Raw genomic sequence first — 20,975 nt, 5'->3', positions numbered from 1 at the left:
CCTCCCCCCTTGTGGACACAAAAATACATGGGATCGTGGACATTTTCAACCTTTTTTTAACCCCCCCCCCCCCCTCCCCCCAAAAGTGTCCACGTGGTATATGGACGACCCCTTAAAAGTGTAACATTGCAACGAATTGTTAACAAAAGTGTAGAACAAATAATAAATTGATCCAAATTTTTGGTACCAATTTGATCAAATTTTGGTATTAATTTGATACTTTATTATTTTGTTCTCTTTAACCTCACGTGTTAGAGACTTCCATGAGGTTTTACCTTATAAAATTTATAACGTTTACTTTAAAATCCATATGCGCAAAACCAAAAGAAATTAGAGAAATTTGAGATAAATGGAGATAAAGCCCCCCCTTCCCCCCCCCAAAAAAAAAGGTTAAAGAGAAAAAAATATCTTGAAAAACTCTGAAAAATATATCTTTTGGAATTTTTGCCCAATTTTTTTTCAAAATCAGACAAAAGCAGACAAAAATACATTGGAAATACTCTGATATAAAAAATAAGGAAAATTTAATTTTACAGGTCTGTGTTATACAAGAAAAATGAGGAAATATAAAAAAAAATTGAAAAATTAAAAACGAGACAAAAATTTGAAAATAATGTTGAATTATAAATATTTTGAATCAACTAAATGTAGATTCACATATTTGGAAGTATCACCATATATGTATATTTATTTATAGAAACATCATTGACGATTTTGATTCGTAACGATGAATAAGGCTTCATTAGATAAAACGGTTAAGCAGAGAGACTGCTTCGTTGAAAAAAATGTATTGAAAACAAGGTTTAGACGCGAAACGATCTGGTGACAGTAGTGTGTGCTGTGTTTGATAAAGCTTCCCTGGAACCGCCCCTAACATGCATAAAAAGAACACTAACAAATGCAGGCACGTGTACAATATACAGACGTATATGAATACAATTGCAGAGAAACTTTAGAAGTCACATAATTCTCTTGATAATTTAGTGATCTGACGATCATCGTGGAGAGTGGACTAGAAAGAGAAGGGTTCTTTTTATTTTGCTGTTGAAGGGTGATCGATCTATTTGCGATTAGTGTTCGCGTGTAATTTCCATTTGAGCACGATTCTTTTATTGATTCTTGATTCTTCTATTGAGGTTTATGGGATAAAGAAGAAATTTCCTTAAATTTACATATTGAAAATAGTCTTTCTTGTGTGAAAATGAAAATATTCAATGAGCTCTTTCACAAAAAGCCAAAACGACGTAATGTCATTGTCAAGAAGAGAAAACGTACCCATGCGAAGAGAAGTACTGCTCATCATTCCAAAGTGCATGGTGGACATCATTCACCGCGTGATGATTTTCTAATGGGAAGTCATTCATCATCAACATCCAATAGGCGACATCGGCGAAAACATAGAGTAGGAGGAATAGTCATTTTTTTCTTCTTTAAATTTATGTTTGCCTTTTTGTTCTTTTTCACACTATGAATGCCGAAGTTTATTAAGTTTGTATAAATTAGGAGAAAAAAATATTTGTAATAATGTTGATACTGTTTCCATTTATTTAGGGTTTGAACATTTATCAGAACACTATTTGAGTCTATAATTTTTAACGGAAAATGTTTTTATTGTTTTGATCCAGTGATAAAATAGTACATTCTGCACCTAGACTGGAAATTTGAATTTTCTGAAGAGTTTGTAATTTACTGCTCTCGTTTCGCTCAAGCAGTAAATTTCAAACTCTTCAGAAAATTTAAATTTCCGAATGTGGTGCATACTGTGTATGTAAATAAATAAATAAAATAATAATTATTTGACATAAAACCATATTTCAAATAAATTTAATTCAACATAAAATCATTTTACATTAAAGTCAATTGGCATGAATTTCATTAGACATAAAATTTAGACATATAAAACAAAACTCACTTAGCATAATTCCCATTTGACGTATAAATGACTTGAAATAAATGTCATTTAATAACATAAACATCACTTGACATAAACTTCAGTTGATATAAGTTTCATTTGACACAGAATTCATTTGACATAAATTTCATTTGATGTAAAAAACACTTAACATAAATTATATTTGACATAAAGATCATTTGACACAAAATATATGTGCGAATTTTAAAAGTAACCAATCAAATATTTTCAAGAAAATTGTGATTTGCCAAGTTTAATATTCGCATATATATTTTTATATCAAATAATATTTATGTCAAATAAAAATTATGTTAAATGACTATTATGTCAAATTAATTGTATACCAAATTAATTTTATGTCAAATAAATTGTATGTCACAGTTTATGGTCAAAACAATTCGTGACAAATTAAGTTTATTTTGATTTAAATATCAATTTATTTATTTAAAAAATAAATTTATTTTTTGAGAAATTAATTCTATAGGCAAGACTACAAAAATTAAAGACCATAAAAATATAGCAAATAAAAGTAAATTAAAATCTGTTTATATTAATTGTTAAACTCTCTAGATTTTATGTCCACGATTATAAATAATTAACAGCAAATGTTACGCGCGCTAGAGCGCGGAACGTGATATTCAATTTTTTATTTTTATTATATGCAAATTGCAAAATTTTTTATTTTCAAATATGAATTTTTGAATGATTTTAAATTCAAACTTTAGAAAAAATTCAATATTAACTAATTTACTAATTAATTATTCTTGTTTATTAATTTTAAAAATTTTAATAAAATTCTTCACAAGATTTCAATTATTTTCATAAATAATAACATTCTTCGTAAGAATTAAATTATTCTTAAACAAAATTTTAATAACATTTCACGAACGAATACAATTATTATTTTCTAAAATTTTAGTAAATTCTTCTAAATTATTTAATTATTTTTTTAAGTAATAAAATCTTTGCAAAAATTCAATTATTTTTTTAAAAATTTCCCGATACAATTCAATTTTTTTCTTAATTCGTTATAAAAATCTTCGCAAAATTCAATTATTTTCAGAAAAAATTCACAAAACAATTCAATTTTAATTGTAAATAGTAAAATTCTTTGGAAAAATTCAATTATTTTTAATACAATTTTAATAAATCCTTCGAAACAATTCAATTATATTTATAAATAGTAAAATTATTTGCAAAAATACAATTATTTTTAATACAATTTTAATAACATTTCATAAAAGAATTAAATTTTAAAAAATTTTAATTATATTTTTCGAAAAAATCTAATTATTTTCTTAACTTTTAATAAATCCTTCGAAATTATATTTATAGGTTAATAATATTAAAATTCTTTGAAAAAATTGAATTATTTTGAAATAAATGTCATGAAAGAATTAAACACATTATTTCAAAAACTTGAAAGAAATTGTTCATAAAATCCAATTATTTTCAAAAATTTTAATTAAAATTATTAAAGAAACTCCATTATTTTAAAAAAATTAAAAGAATTTAATTAGAATTTTAAAAAATGTTAATAAAATTCTTCACGAGAAGAATTACATTAATTTACATCAATACATTAATTTTAAAATTGAAAATATTTAAAAAGAAAGATTATTAAAAAATTTACGAAACAAAAAAGCAAACAACTATTTTCAAACTGTGAACAGATTACCGGAACACGATTATTAATATAGATTATAGAATTGCCACCCTGTTAAGATTTAATATGGAGATGTCTATTTTATCCCTTAAAAACTTTTTTATAATTAATAAAATGTTTTTGTGAGAATATGTAATTTGAATTGTGTTTTCAGTGCACTTTATAAGGCCTTTTAATAAAACACAAAACATATACTCATTACATATTTAAAAATAATTAGTAATGCTACAAAATGACACTTTTCCTTGCACAAATTTTTACAAAGTTTCTTGGTCAAGCATTTAAATTAGGGACAAAAAATATTTTAAAACTACAAGGTTTTTTCTGGTGAATATTCTTATTTATTATAATATTCCAAACTAAAATTATATAGAAGAAAAAATCTAATTTCATCTTAACTATATATTTATTAAAAATTTTTAAGATGAATTTTTGATAAATATATAGTTAAGATGAAATTAGATTTTTTCTTCTATATAATTTTAGTTTGGAAGTAATGGGAAACAGAAGCTGATAATTTTATAGATATTTTTAAAATTCTCGATTTCACTGCTAAATCAATACCTATGGAATTAGAATAATGGTGGAAAGTTTAATGCTTTTGAACAATGCGTAGAGGTCAGGATTCATTATCCTTTCTCTTTTTAGCACGTCACATAAAACATAACTTTCTGATAAGTTATGTTGGTTGAATACCATATTACTTGTGTGTTCAAAATACATCTACTGAGACTTTTAGTCCATTTTTTCCGTATTCAGTTTTTAGTTGTTAGAAGCTTTTCTCCTTTTATTTTAAATTTAGATAAATATTATGATTAAATAACACAATAAATAATATAACTAAAAAAGAAGACACGGAACACTTGGAACAATGATAAGTTTTTCTAGAAGAGCAAAAGTAGTAATTGAAACAACTAAAAAGAAATAAAAATAAAATAAAACTGAATAATAATATACATAATTAAATATAATTATATAATAAAAATTATTTAATGTTTTTGTTCTTGCTATTTATAGAGTAGGTTACACTATTTTAGAGTATATAGTTGATACCTCAACTAAAGTGGTTTTTGCTTTGAGGAATAGAAAAATCATTAAAAATATTTACATATTTATAGTTACAACATCGCAGCATGATGATCTCATACTTCAAATTTTATACCCTTATTGGATAGTGATTATTATCTTAAAATTAGAATTGGTAATTAGATTTTTAAATAGTACGTGAATTAATTTAACCTGAACTTATGCCGTGGTCATTATGTCTAAATCTTGCGCTTAATAATCTGGAAACTGTTCTTGAATATAATTATTTAGCATAATTGTCTAATGTTGTCAGAAATTTACCCAAGAGAGAGTCGGAGAAAGTTACATTTACTATTCCTTATCCCAATAATGAATATAAAAATTGTTTATTTATTCAGTGATATTAGCAGTAGATTTAAACTCCATCCTTTATATATTGTTTCAAGTATAAAATCAATCGTAAAAATTTTCTCTAAATGTATAACAAAAAGTATTGTACAACAGAGTGAAAAGTGTAGCTTAATTATTTTTAAAAAAACTTTCCTTTTTTTTGTAAAAATTCCAAAATACAAACAAGTACCTATCAATTTGTAAGAAAAGAGATTATTTTTCACTGAAACGTGAAAGAAATTTACTTTTGAAAGAATCCATCTCGCAGTAGGTATTGAGGTGAAGTTTATTTTTTTATTTGAATTTGCAGTGAAATCTGTTATTCCCACGGAAGGATTTCTTACAATGATAACAATGATACAGTCCGCTGACACATCGACCGTCCTTGACACTGACCTTGGATATCATGGGCTTCTTATTAAATGTTAACTGCTAACCAAGTATACCGAATGATTGGCTACGATGAGTTCATGCTTCACCTTTTTCTGCGCTTTAGTGTGAAAACAAAAAAATTTACCTCATATCCGTTTGTATAAGTAGAGGTGCGAAACGGAAATGAGCTGTACGAAAAATAGTAATTGCAGTTTTTGTCCTCTCTAAAATTGATCAACATTTTCTTTTTCCTCTCACAATATTTATTCTTAAGGAACGCATGATTACCGTTTATAATTTTTATTCTCAAATAATCATTGGACTGAATTCCCTTAAAAATAGTTTCATCGATTTTTATTTGGACAAATTACCTATTAACTACCTATATTAATACAATATTTTTGAAAGAAAAAAAACAGAAGCATACACAGTTTGAAGTTAAATTTTGTGTATGCTTCTGTTTTTTTTCTTTCAAAAATATTGTTTGACAAATCGAAAATATGCAGGTATTTTTTCATGATTTATAATTAAATAATATTACAAATTAGAAAGTTTAAAAAAATAAAAAAATACCCATTTTGTATGTTACATACTTTTTTCTATAACAAATTTCGTTTGACTGGTCTAAATTATTATGCAAATTATTCTCCTTTTTAGCTTTTTATTTATAAAAAATACTTGAAAATTGTTAAATGATACAAAATTTTTATTAAGAAATAGGAAATATAGTTACCTATTTTATGCATAATTTTTAATTCTCAATAACAATATTGTTTACAAACTCATTTTTCTCTTTTGGGAAGAAAAACATTAGATATTCCCGTTTCTTAATATTTTTGTAGAAAATTCTCAATTTTCATAAGGAACTAATTTGCATCAATTCTATTTCTTAATTTCAATTGTTTTAATAAAATTAAAAGTTTTTTAAAAATAAAGGAAAAAATTGTCTATAAATTATATTTGTCAATTAGAAAATTTAATTAAAAATGAAACTGAAAATTTTTGAATATTTAGAAAAAAAAGAAGAAAATTTTATTGAAAAAAATGTTCTGTTAAATTTATTTACGAATATAAATTTAATTATAAAATTATTCGAAAACAATTATTATTAATAAAAATAAGGAATTTATAGAAGAATTTTAGTTAAAAATAGGTACTTTTTAAAAATTAAATTTTGGACACTTTACAAATAATTGCAGAAATTCAATTATTTTCAAAAATAATAAAATTCTTTGCAAAAATTCAATTATGTTCGAAAATATTTTCAAAATTTCAACTATCTTTATGAATAATAAAATTCTTCTACTGAATAAATCTCAAAAAAAAAAAAAAATTTTTTTTAAATTAATTGAATTCTTTTGGAAAATTTTATTAAAATAGATATTGAAAATCATTGAATTGAGGAAGATTTTTGAAAATAACTGAATTTTGGAAAAGAATTTTGTTATTTATAAAGATAATTGAATTTTTGACGAGAATTTAAAAAATTTGTTTAAACTTGATTGAATTTTCGCGAAGAATTTTATTGCTTTCGAAAATAATTGAATTTCGGCAATTGTAACTTATTCAAAATTATTTTCATCATTTCAATTCAATTATTTTCTAGAATTTTCAATTAACATTCTTCTTTAAATAAATTATTTTTAATAATTTTTGTTTTTAAAACTTTTTCAAAAAAATTAATTTCTCAGAATTTTTAATTAAAAGTATGAAAAATTCAGTCTTTCAAAGATTTTAATTTGAAATCTTTTAAAATTCAATTATTTCTAAAATTTGTAATTATTTATCATTTTTCCAGAATTCAATTATTATGTAATAATTTGACTGAAATTAATGTTTAAATCAATTTTTATCAGATAATTCTATGAGAGTTCAATTATTTAAATACAGAATTAAATTATTTATTGAATAATTGAATGTTTCTTAAATTTAATTCTTATAAAGAATTTTATTAACAAATTTTTAAATAATTGAATTCTTTTGACGAATTTGAATAAAATTTTTTAGAATAGTTACATTTTTCATAAGGAATTCGAATAAAATTGTATTAAAAATAATTGAATTCTTTTGGGTATTTTTTTAAAAATAGTATAGATATTGAAAATCATTGAAATGAGGAAAATTTTTGAAAATAATTGAAATTTTGACAAGAATTTTAGGGAGCGTTCATAAATTATGTCATGCAATTTTTCGGGATATTAAACCCCCCCCCCCTGTCACGCAATTTCACATGTAAAAATACACTGTGTCACGTTTAGTAGAGACCCCCCCTACCCCCAAAAACGTGACATCATTTATGAACGCTCCCTTATTAAAATTTTTGAAAATAATTGAATTCTTAAGAAGAATTTTTTTATTTATAAAGATAATAATTGGGATTTTGTCGATATTTTTTTATAAATTTTTAAAATAATTGAATTGTGCAATAAGAATTTTATAACTTTTGAAATTAATTAAATTTGTGCAATCATTTGTAACTCTTTAAAATTCAATTTTTTTTAGTGTTTATAACTAAAATTCTTCTATAAATCCATCATTTTTAATCATTAATTAAACATATATTGACAAATTTAACTAATTTTGAATTATTAAAATTTTTCAAAAATCTAAGTTCATTAAAATTTCTAATTAAATTCATTCAACATTGAAATTTTATAAAATTTCAAATTAAAACTGAAGTTCATTTATTTATGAAAACTGTAAACTCAATTCTTTTAAAATTGAATTAATTTTGAGATATTTAAGTAAAATTATTCATTAACTAATTTATTTATTTTATGATAGTTGTTCAAGATTTAAGTTATTTAAAAAGAAATTTTTGTCTGAAATTGAAAAAATTTAAGGTTTTGTATTAGAATTCGTGGTAATTTTTATAGTTTATGAGTCAAACAAAAAAAGACATAAAGATTCAGAATTTTCTTATGAATTCTAAAAATTTTTATTTTTTCAGTAATTTTATTAAAAATTCCTGATTTTTCACTGAATTCCCTAAGTCAGAATATATGATTATTATAATTATAATAGAGCTGTGCAAAATAATTCGAACCGAACTGTTCGAATTTTTTCGCCTAGTTCGAATGTCGAAAAACCGACATTCGAACTAGCCCAGTTCGGATGTCGAATATTCGACATTCGACATTTCGGCGCCCCAAAACCGAACAAAACTCGGTTCGGTTCGAATTTTGCACAGCTCTAAATTATAATAATAATGTAAAAATTATATATTCCAATTCATATTTTATTTTTATAAAAACAAATTGAATTAAAAATTGTTACGTTCTACTCTCTAAATTTGAATTAGTAAAATTTTTTACTAATTTGAGTTAGTGACTGACTTTTTGCTTTTGAGTTAGTAAATTTTACTAGTAAATAGTAATTTCTACTAATTTACTAGTGAACTTTACTAATTCAAAAGCAAAAAGTCAGTCACTAATTCAATTTAGTAAACATTTTTACTAATTCAAATTTATAGAGTATTATTTTTAAAATTGCTAATTTTATTTTAAAAAACAGTGAGTGAGAAGTCAGCCGCGCGCGAATTGATGAGCTAGGAACAGAAATAATTTGCCACAACATTAGTGTTTGGAATCTGAATGTAAATACTTATTATAAACTGATTGCAAATTCTTCTACATTTTCTTTTTTGTAAATAAAAAGTCCTGTTATTGGTGAAAATTGGTGCATTTAATTTCCAGGGTACAAAAAAATTTCCGCAGAAAATAAATTATAGTAGGAACCGTATGTAACTTTAAAAAAAACTTAAAATTTCTTTCCAAGTGTAAAGAACTTGAAGAAATATTAAGAAAAAACGAGCATCTATTATAGTATAGGAAAAATTGTTGCATTTTTTCCATCGGGTTTGAATTCAATAACTGTTCTTTTATTTTCCAATGGAGCTAAAGAGGAATTTGCAAAGGTAGTTAAGTGCAAATGAGAGAATTGCCAACTTGCCATTCAGAGGAAAAAGAAAAGAAAATTTTCAAATACTACTTTTTATATTCATAATCAAGAATTTTTATAACATATACCTCTTTAATATTCTATAACCTTTAATTAAATATTTCTCTAATCTTGCCCGTGCAGAAATTTTGACCGGGGCCAGGTCGGGGCCAGATCGGGACAAACCGGGCCCCGATCTGGCAACCCGACCTGGCCCCGGCCTGGTTGAAACACTAAAACCGACCGGGGCCATGGCACTTTGCCCGATCTGGCCGCCCTGTCGGGACCCGGTCGGGGCCATGGGATTTCCCCCGATCTTTTCGCTACCCAGGTAGAATTCCAATACTGACTGCATTTTATTATATTAAAGCTTGTTATTTGATTATTAAAGAATGGGGAGTATTTACTTCAATATTAATGATTATTATTAATATTTTTGTAGTAAATAAACTTTTATGAGTGTCATTAAAAATGTAAATAGTTATTAGAATTGCTTTTATTGGACTAAGTTTTTAAAAAAAATATTTTTCTTATTTTCTTTCATTAATTTAGACAGACTATCTTATTTAAATTAATAATTATTTATAATTATTATTATTGTTAATAATTATTTAAACCTATACTTTATGTAACATTATTAAGAATTATACACAAAACACTTAAAACTAAGACGGAAAAATATCGCACGCACGGGGGACCGAACCCTAGACCTCGAGGACGCAAGTCGAATACACATACCGCATAGCCACGCAAGCTTGGAAGCGACCTCGCTTAAACTTCCTTTTGAATCATGGGACCGTTATATACAGTGTTATCATAATAAATTGACTGTATCATATTTATTTATAGAAAAATTATTAAAAATGTATGTTATATATATATATATATATATATATATATATATATATAAATTAATATGTTTATCATAATAATATGGTAAAAATTGTTAATTTAATTATTTATTCTATATTATTTATAATTTAACTATTTTTTAAAATAATAAAAATTTTTTCATTATTAATAATTCACAATAATACTAAAAATTATTAATTAATAATAATTTATTTTTTTGCCTTAAACATGGAATTTCAATTTAAGTGTGAAAAACAATTAAGAGTTTTTAAGAGTTATAAATGTCAAAAATAATATGTTAATATTATAACCACAAAAAAATTTAACATTTTAGGCAATATTTTTGGTTATCACCATGATAACATCGACAAATGGTTCACCTTCGACAATTGGTGCGTTTGTCCTATTGTTTTAAATTAAAGGAGAATAAATTCTTAAGACATCCCTCGAGGACAATTTTTGAGTTTTTAATTGTTTATAATTTTTATTTTCAAATTTCAATCAAAGTTAACAAATTAACACAATTTTTTAAAAACGGACGTTTATTTTCTTATTCCGTTACTGCACATGCTCTAAATCAGTTCAAATTAATCCAATATTACCAGCAGACAATTAAAAACCCATAAAGTAATATATTTCAATTGTCATAAACAACATTAATTAACAAATAGTTAACTTATGATCCTGTCCAACAGAAAATTTTTGTTGCAAATTTTCTTTTTTACTTAGGTTCTTTTAAAGAATATATGTCTTTTTTGCTTATAATATAACTTATTTAAATATTTAATATTATATATCCGTGGTCTTTTAACATTATCTAAATAAAAAAGTAAACGTGAAAAAAAAATTTTTGGTGGAAAGGAACAAAAATTAACTATTTGTTAATTAATATTATTTGTAACCATTTAAATAAGTTATTTTTTAAACAAAAAGGACACATATTTTTAAAATGAACTTAAATTAAAAAGTAGACGTGAAAAAAAATTTTTTTGGTGGACAGGAGCATAAGTTACATAACTATTTGTTATTTAATATATTGTTTATAACAATTTAAATAAGTTATTTTTTAATCAAAAAGGACAAATATTCTTTAAATAGACTTAAATTAAAAAGAAAATGTGAAAAAAAAATTTTTAGTGGAATAGGAATCAATGTTAACTATTTGTTAATTAATATTGTTTATAACAATTTAAATAAGTTATTTTATAATCAAAAAGGGCAAATATTCTTTAAATGAACTTAAATTAAAAAGAAAAGGTAAAAAAAACATTTTTTAGTGGAAAGAAATCAAAGTTAACTATTTGTTAATTAATATTGTTTATAACAATTGATATAAATTACTTTCTGTTTTATTAATTATATGGTGGTCATATTGTATTAATTTGAACTGATTCAGATCATATGCAGCAACGGAATAAGAAAATAAGCCTCCTTTTTTGAAAAATTGTATTAATTTGTTAACTTTGATTGAAAATAAAAATTATAAACAATTAAGAACTAAAAAATTGACCTTAAGGGATGTCTTAAGAATTTATTCGCCTTTAATTTAAAATAAAGAATACTGAAACCGGTTAAGAATTGTAGGCTGTAGACAGTTTTGAACAGTAAATTGTAAAAAAAATCCCATTGTGCGCTGTTTGTAGATCCTTGGGCAAACCCGGTCTGGTCCTGGTCGGGGCCACGAAGTCGGGGCCAGATCATGAAATCCCGACCGGGGCCAGGGCGGTAATCGGGAACAAAAGTGGCGATTTCTGCACGGGTGACAAAGGCATAATCAGAAATTGAAAGAAGAAGAAGAAGAAGACGAAGAAAGAAAAAGAAAATAATTCAAAAGAAACCATCTATTGTTCTCTGGTAAACAAATATGAGAGGTCTAACTGCTACTATATTACAGTTGCATCATAAACGCTATTATATAGTATCTTAAACTCTTCGCAATAAAATATGCGTGAGTCGAGTTAATTCAGTGTATGATGCGAAAGTACTCTCGTGTATTATGACTGGGTAATTGTTCTAACGGTTATTCCGAGAGAGAAAGAGAGGGAGAACATTAACTTCTTGCATTACGTAAATTTCTCGCGGGTATTGGAAATTCATTTAAATGCGAGTAAAACGAATGTGAAATGATACGTTTTAGATAAAATAATGTCGAAGAATAATTCTCGCACCACAATTTTCAGACACTAAACACCTTATATGTATGTGCACTTGTGTATATTTATATATTCGTTGAGAGAAACTCGGGATCGATAATTTATTCACGTTGCAATTCCAAATTGATTAATTACATTCTCATTAACAAGATATATTTACTGCAATTATCGCACTAGAATATCTCACAGATTTTCGAACGGGGAATTTGTTAGAAAAAAAAATAAAAATAGAATCAGTGAAAAAAAGGGTTGAGGCATATTATATGGGATCGGTTGCTCAGCACCAGTTGCTTAGCAATACAGTCGTTAAGGTGTTACCTAGCAACGGTTATTTCGTTTCTCGAGTTGTTGAAAAATTAAAACTTTTTGTTTTTTGCAGGTGAATTTTATTTTTACCCATTTTTAGGCATTGAAATTAACAGACTACGCACTCGATAATTAATTTTAAAAAAGTAGCAAAAAGTAGCTTTCAAACTAAAAAAAGTAGCTATCGAAAAATTAAAATTGACGACCAAAAAAATTCGTTTTAGACACTTCACAAAACTGACAAAAATTCCATTCTGTATTTTATTTTCCTGACTTTTTCCTAATTTTCATCAAAAACATTTACTTCTTTCTTATCCTGCTAATAAATTGAATTCCTGCAACGAATTTTATTATTCATGAAAAAATTTAAATATTTGTAAAAATAATTGAATTCTTGCGAAGAATTTTATACAAATTTATTTTTTAATAATTGATTTCTCTCGACTAATTTAATGCAAATTCTAATTTAAATAATTTAATTCCTGAGAAATTTTTATTATTTATGAAAAGAATTGAATTCTTACGAAGATTTTTACAAAATTTTTTTTAAATCATTGAATTCTGTTTGCAAATTTTATGAAAATAGTGGTTATCTATTAAAAATCATTGAATTGCGAAAAGTTTTTAAAAATAATTAAATTTTACAAAGAATTTAATTAAAATTTTTGACAAAAATTGAATGTCTGTGAATTGTTACATTTTTTTGAAAATAAATGAATTCCAAAAGAGCATTTTATTATTTATGAAAATAATTGAATTCTTGCGAACGATTTTATTAGAATTTTAAAAAATAATTGAATTTCCAACAAAAAATGTATTACTTTTAAAAAGTAATTGAATTTTTGTGATGAATATATTGTTATTTATAAAAATAATTGAATTTGCAAAGAATTTTATTAAAATGCCTCAAAATAATTGAATTTTCAGGAATAATTTTGTTATTTGTCGTCATAATTGAATTCTTTCGAAGAATTATTTATGTAAATAATTGAATTCTTGAGAAAAATTTGATTAAAATCTAAAAGAATAGTTGAATTATTTCAAAAAAATTTAATTAAAATTGTATTTAAAAAAATTGATTTCTTTCAAACAATTTTATTAAAAAATTGGAAAATAAATGAATTCCTGTGGAAAATTCTAATACATTTGTAAATAATTGAATTTGTCCAAAGAATTTTAAAAAAAACTTTTTTTTTAAATAATTGATATTTATTAAAATCAATCAAGATTGTATTAAAAATAATTGATATCTTGCGATGAATTTTATTACTTATGAAAATAATTGAATAGTTGCAAAGAATTTTATTAAAATTGTTAAAAATAATTGAATTCCTGAGAAGAGTATTTTATTATTTATGAAAATAATTGAATTATTACCAAAAATTTTATTAAAATGTTTAAAAAGAATTAAATTTATGTGAAAAATTTTGTTATTTTTGAAAATAATTGAATTCTTACATAAGAATTTTATAAACATTGTTTTAAATTCATTTTCTTGAAATATATTAAATATTATGAGAATTTTATTTCAAATAATTGAATTCTTGTAGAAAACTTTATTTGTGAAAATAATTGAATTTTTCGATTAATTTATTCAAAATAGTATTAAAAATAATTGAATTCTTGATTAGAATTTGATCAAGAAATTTTTAAAAGAATTGAATTTAAATTTTAATTATCAGTGAAAATAATTGAATTATTGTGAAGAATTGTATATAAAACTTTTGTTAATAATTGATTTTTCCGAAATTTTATTTGTAAATGCTATTATATTCTAAATTAATTGCATTTCTGTGGAAATTTTATTATTAAGAAAATAATTGAATTTTAGATGAATTTTATCAATTTTTTTTTTAATAAAATGAATAATTCCCTTCCCCTTTTGCGAAATTTTATAAAAATACTAGATATTGAAAATAATTGAATTTCGAATATTTTTTGAAATTAATTGAATCGTTTTAAAGAATTTTGATTATAATTTTTGAGATTAGTTTCCATAACTGAAAGTTAAGCACAAAGTTTTTAGCTTGTAATCACAAAAATTATGTTTATTTTCATGAGTGGACCACTTTTTGTTTTCATTATAGTGAATCACCTAAATTTTTCGTTGTAACTACTAATTACATATTTTACATTTTAATGAATAAAAATTGTCACTTAAATTAATTGAAAGTGATTTTTCGTGCATTTAATAACATTTTATTGCAATTTTAGATAAAATTGGTAAATGTCGAAAAAACCACTTAATTCAATGAATTTTAGAATTTAATTTGAAATTTTCAAAAATTTCAATTCTCATGGAAGAATAATAATAATGATGAAATATTTATTTATTAAAACAGAGTTTCGAACAATTTTGAAATTGAAAATATTCACAAATTTTTTTATTAATTCACATCGAATTATTTTTTATAAACCACCTGAGGAGAAAATCATTTCAAAACGTTAAAGCAAACATTTGATTAAAAACCACTTATCCAAATGTATTCGTTTTATTATTTTCCCACTTCTGTTCATTTTTTTTGTGACAAAAAAATCTTATAATGATTCTGCAAATTCTCCATTTCCTGCGCAAATATTTTTATCCTAGAAATTAAATGTGCCAATTTTTACCAACAAGGAGATTTTTTATTGTGAAAGAAAAAACAAAGAATAATTTGCAATCAGAGTATAATAAATATTTAAAAGGAAAAAAAAATTTTGCGCGTGCATCTTGATCAATTTTCTTGAGCTTGTTCGAGCTTACGAGTTACAAACATAAAGAGTAATGATTCTTATTTCTGGACCACGTGTGTGTATCATCCCCATTCTTTCCCCTCTGACTTCACATTGATCAGGTGTCAGTAATCAGATCAATTCTGGTTCGTCCGGTTTTCGACTTTCGATTTTATCAATATAGAAATGCTCGCATGTATATAAGATTCCTTTTTTTCAGTTATGGATGACTACACTCGTGAAATTGTTTTTCTTTCATTAAAAAAAAAACGAAAGAAAAAAAATCGACTATGGAAAGGAGATCGTGAACCAATTTTCTCTGATTGATATAGATTCTTGTATCTTGCGCTCGGCATTATATATTTGTGCCATTATCAGTTTGACTTTCCCTCCGTGTACTTTCAATTTATACTCAACAATATATGTATATTTATGTTTATAATACAAGTATTATAAACTATATATACATATATAGTTATGTATAATTTGCGTCATACAATTTCTATTTTGAGGAGAGAGATTGTAATTTTCAATTTTTATGACAACTTGATTGATACTCGAGTAGTAGAGTTGGTATTAAGGATTCCCTTATTCTTGGAAAATTTAACGATATTTCTCATTCTTTTTTTTATGATTTTTTCCTCTTAATTTCATTTTTTCTTTTCTTTTCTGTTTCAGGTAAGTGAACATTAATGACTTGAGCTTTTACTCATCTTTAATATCTCATCTCGGGGTAAGAGAAAGGAAATATACTTTTTTTCGAATTACCGTGGAACTGATTCATCATATGATAAAATTTTATTCAGTTTCTTAAAATTCCGTTGATATACATTTTTTTGTCACGCCGCTGACACAATGTGTCATTTTGACCGAAATTTTATTATTATGCCATTGAATAACAATTCAGTCGATCTTTTGAAAGAAAATTAATAATTATGTATTTTAAACTAGTATGATTATTTTACAGAGTCATTCCATTATATTTCGACTAAAGTCGTTGCCGACTAATTTTAAAAAATTGTAATATTTTGCAGGAATGATTTTAAAGATATTAGGATCACCGAACAAAAAGAATTTTTTAAATATTTTTTATATTTATTGTAAAATAAGCATCTAAAGTATATGAAGTCGTAAAAACTGACACTTTTTCATCTAATAGAAAATATTAAAGAAAACACATAATTTACTATAAAAACGTAAAAATATTATTAGAATTTATTAAGAATGAATTATTTTATTATTATAAATTGATAGAAACAATTATTAATAAGAAATATTAAATAAAAAATAATTTTAAGGTTTACATGGAAAATAACCTATTTTTGCAAATTTCATTCACTAAATATGAGAAAGAGAAATCATTAAATTGGATAAAACTTTATAAAATATAAAGTACCTGTGATTAACTTTTAGTTTTTCTTATCACTTTCTTCCTGTTTTCTTCACAAATATTAAAAAATAAGCAATTAAAATTGGCACTTTGCTTATTTTCACGATTTTCAAATGTAAATAACTTTTGCCTAGAAAAATGAAAAATTACGAAAATTGGGCAATAATTAATTCATCACTAGATACACTCACTGGAAAAAGATTTTCTTTGGTCCCGAAGCTATTTCTCGAATTAATTAACTTTAAACTTTTTACTATTTTTATCAGGTTAATACATGTGTTTTTTAAAGGACGAAGTTAGCTCTTCTTGTTTAATCGTTTTGAACCAACTTCAGTTTTAAAGAAATCACATGTATTAACCTGATAAAAATAGTAAAAAGTTTAAAGTTAATTAATTCGAGAAATAGCTTCGGGACCAAAGAAAATCTTTTTCCAGTAAGTGTATCTAGTGATGAATTAATTATTGCCCAATTTTCGTAATTTTTCATTTTTCTAGGCAAAAGTTATTTACATTTGAAAATCGTGAAAATAAGCAAAGTGCCAATTTTAATTGCTTATTTTTTAATATTTGTGAAGAAAACAGGAAGAAAGTGATAAGAAAAACTAAAAGTTAATCACAGGTACTTTATATTTCATAAGGTTTTATCCAATTTAATGATTTCTCTTTCTCATATTTAGTGAATTAAATTTGCAAAAATAGGTTATTTTCCATGTAAACTTTAAAATTACTTTTTATTTAATATTTCTTATTAATAATTGTTTCTATCAATTTATAATAATAAAATAATTCATTCTTAATAAATTCTAATAATTTTTTTACGTTTTTATAGTAAATTATGTGTTTTCTTTAATATTTTCTAATAGATGAAAAAGTGTCAGTTTTTACGACTTCATATACTTTAGATGCTTATTTTAAAATAAATATAAAAAATATTTAAAAAATTCTTTTTGTTCGGTGATCCTAATATCTTTAAAATCATTCCTGCAAAATATTACAATTTCTTAAAATTAGTCGGCAAAATTTTAGTTTATATAAATTTTAATTAATCTAAATTTTACACAATATCGAATTCTAATCCCAATCAATCTCAAATTCAATCCTTTCAAACTTCAATTTATAAATTTTTTGATTTAGTTATATCTCAAAAACAATTTAGAAAAACTGGAAAAATTGCTTGTATTCTATCTTCTTCAACAAAATTTTTTTCATGATCAAAAAATTCTGAACATTTAAATGAACGAAATATTTTTTCGATACAAAGATTTAAAAAAATTATTGACGTCGATAAAAATCAAAAAACTTCATTTAATACACAAATTTTATTTACTATAAATTTTTATTAATAAAAAATTTCCAGTAACAAATATAAATTAACTTTTACTATTTACATAGTAAAATTCAAACTTTTTGGAATTTCTGTCAACTTGTACTATTTTCAGATTGAATTTTATCAACTTGAAAATATATATTACTGATTTTTATTCAAATTTAGTTCGGATTTTATATAAAACTTTTTTTTACTTCTGAAGTAAATTTTTCTTATTTCTGCAAAGAAATTTTCTTCAAAAATAGTACAAGTTATTCTAAAAATAACAGTTATTCTGAACAGCTAATTTTACCATTTTTAGAAGAAATTTTACTATAAGTCCGAAGTAAAGTTCATTAATATTTACTGTAATTTACTTCGGATGTAGTAAAATAATTCATGAAATTTGAAAATAAAAGTAGCGTTGTAACAAAAATGTTCATTAAACAAATTAACAAAAATTGCAGACTATGAAAAAGGATTAAAAAATATAAATAATTAACAGAAAAAAATTTAACAAAAAATCGGATTCAAAACAGCTGCAATTTTTTGTCACCTTCTTGTCACCCATTTTTAGAAAACAATTCACCTTTTCACGTATTACAAAGAAAAATATGTGACAATGTCCGAAAAAGGTATCTTAGAAGCAAAAAGTTTTAGGTTATGTTTGTAATTTTTTAAATAAAAATACAGAAAGGCGATCAACTCTCAAGTTAAACTTGAGAGTTTAAGTCTTCATTACATCAAAACTATAATTAATAAAAACTTTTTAGTTTTAAAAAATTAAACAAAAACTTTTAATTATGATAAAAGTAACACAAACATAACCTTAAAATAATTTGCTTCTAAGGTACTTATCTTTGGAGCATGTTACATGTTTAAAAATTAGTTCACAGTTTCGTAGTTCATAGTTTAACATTGCCGTTAAATTATTTAAAAATTGAGTACATTCGAAAATTGATAAAGGATTATAGATTAGATAAAATGTTGATTTAATGAGGGGAGAAAATCTTAGGAATCGATTTTGCATGAGTCAGTGTTTAGAAGAAAGAGAGAGGAAAATTAAGCTCAAACTGACGCATTCCGGTCAAAACCATTCTATTATATGCGCGCAATGATTCCGCAGCTGTCGGAACGGTGCAACATTAGCGCAGCATTCCAGGCATACTTTACGACAGGTAATTGCTGGGTTGTATTGCCTAGACCATTGCGCGATTAATCAGTCCGCGCGGTTCATGTACCGCTTACCGTGTGCAACCTCCCACTATTGCGAAACGTGTGCCGCAGCCAATGATGTCGATAAATACGTCATTGTATTACAATTGCGCTCAAGAGAAATATCTATATGAGATAGATCTCTGAATTTAGCATCCATAACTATTTTTTTGAAGGTTTTTTTGGTGACAAATTTGTCACTGTCACTTCTATTCATCTAGAATTTTGATTACACACTTCAATAATGATTGACAAGAGTGAAAAAGGACTTAATAATTGTGGAGAAACAACTTTTTAATGCTAACTTTAGGGATTTCAGGAAATTTGATTCCTTATGTAACTCTTATCGTCTTCCAGAGACGAGGATGGTAATGATGATGATGTTAAGGACAACGATGATGGTAATGACAAAAACGACTATAACGATCCTTTCTTTTCTATTTAATTACCCCCTTAATTTAGGGCACAGCTCACTCACGATAAGAAAACCATATATACACAACAACCATCTTGCGGTAATTATTATACAGTACCGATAAACATCGGCTTTACCGAAACCTATGCTTGCAGGCAATTCCACTTGCACTCGTTTCTTATTCAACTGCACTGTGGGAAATCTCAGGGCGTCACTTCCGCTTCTCTTCCCCCCAGTGTACATGTTCATACAGAGATACTACCTCTATAACAAGACCTATAACATTCCGTAAAAATATGTGTGCTCTTCTTATTTCAAGATAAGACACTTTATCATGTTGTCTCAGGGGGTTATCAACGTTTTCTTGATTTATTTTAATTGCTCCTCTTCGAAGAACAGGATTATAGAGAGCGAGATGAGAACATTTTTATATATTCTTGGAAGTTTATTATGTTGTCCGCAGAACTCAAGAGGGTTGTGTACGCGTATATTCATAGTTGGGAAATGTGATCTTGTTTTCAGTATGTTGAAAGTCTGTTTCTGAACTATAGTTCCGTTCTATATTCACTTATTTGAGGTATGCTTCGATAAGTCGAATTTTTACTGGTTTCATCAATAACTATTTAAACCTTTTCTTTTATGGAAATAACCTGTAATTACCGACGGATTAGCTCAGTCGGATAGATGCCTCGCTTGGCGGTCGTTTAAGGACCAAGGGTATAAGTACCCTTGGTTCGCGCCCACTTGGCTTGGTATTTTTCCGGCACGTGAGATAATCTGAGCGGGAGGTTTGACGTCGAGGTATAATGATGTGCACCGTCGATTATTGTCCGGTACACACCATTAGAACTCGACTGTCGATAAACCGGTTGTACTCAGGAGAGGTTTTCTACAGTTTCCCTCTTCTCTGGCGAGAAAACCCATTGACGGGTGGTCCAGGCGAATGCGAGTACTCCTAATAAAAGTCGGCGGTAGACGCAAAAATTAGGTTAATATATAGAATTTTCGTATGTAGAATGGTTATGCTTAATCCAAAAAAGTATTTCTCGGGGACTCTTGTCGAAGTGCGTAAGGCCAATAGGGCAGGAGTATAAATAAAAAAAATAAATAAATAAATAACCTGTAATTAATTATTTTAATATTTCAAATTATTCAAATTTAATTGTGGTTGATGAATGGTGATCTTCATTAGGAAAGATGATAGCGGAATTTGGTTGTAACTGATAATTAGTCTAACTTAAGATGCAAATAATTCCTTGTAGTTATAATTCGGTAGAATATTAGACCTAATTCTCGACCTTTCAGCTGTTGCAGTTTG

The 20,975-nt window shown here is 25.2% G+C and overlaps 1 protein-coding gene across 3 annotated transcripts in view; it reads left to right on the top strand.

Annotated features, from left to right (window-relative positions):
* The window catches only part of LOC122497619 (tight junction protein ZO-1), a 194,973-nt gene that overhangs the window by 61,719 nt on the left and 112,279 nt on the right, over window positions 1-20,975 (top strand). The window contains exon 1 of one of the 3 annotated variants that reach the window (XM_043604852.1): window positions 1,014-1,402. The exons of the other annotated variants lie outside the window; for them this stretch is intronic. Coding sequence (XP_043460787.1) covers window positions 1,202-1,402 — 201 coding nt within the window. The 5' untranslated portion in view covers window positions 1,014-1,201. Of the gene's footprint in view, window positions 1-1,013; window positions 1,403-20,975 lie in introns of those variants that run through there. 3 annotated transcript variants of the gene reach the window in all.

Source organism: Leptopilina heterotoma, unplaced genomic scaffold, assembly GCF_015476425.1.
Source record: "Leptopilina heterotoma isolate Lh14 unplaced genomic scaffold, ASM1547642v1 Lhet_135, whole genome shotgun sequence".
NCBI lineage: Eukaryota > Metazoa > Arthropoda > Insecta > Hymenoptera > Figitidae > Leptopilina > Leptopilina heterotoma.
The sequence above is the reverse complement of the archived record's forward strand: the minus strand, read 5'-3'. Positions and strand labels throughout refer to the sequence as shown.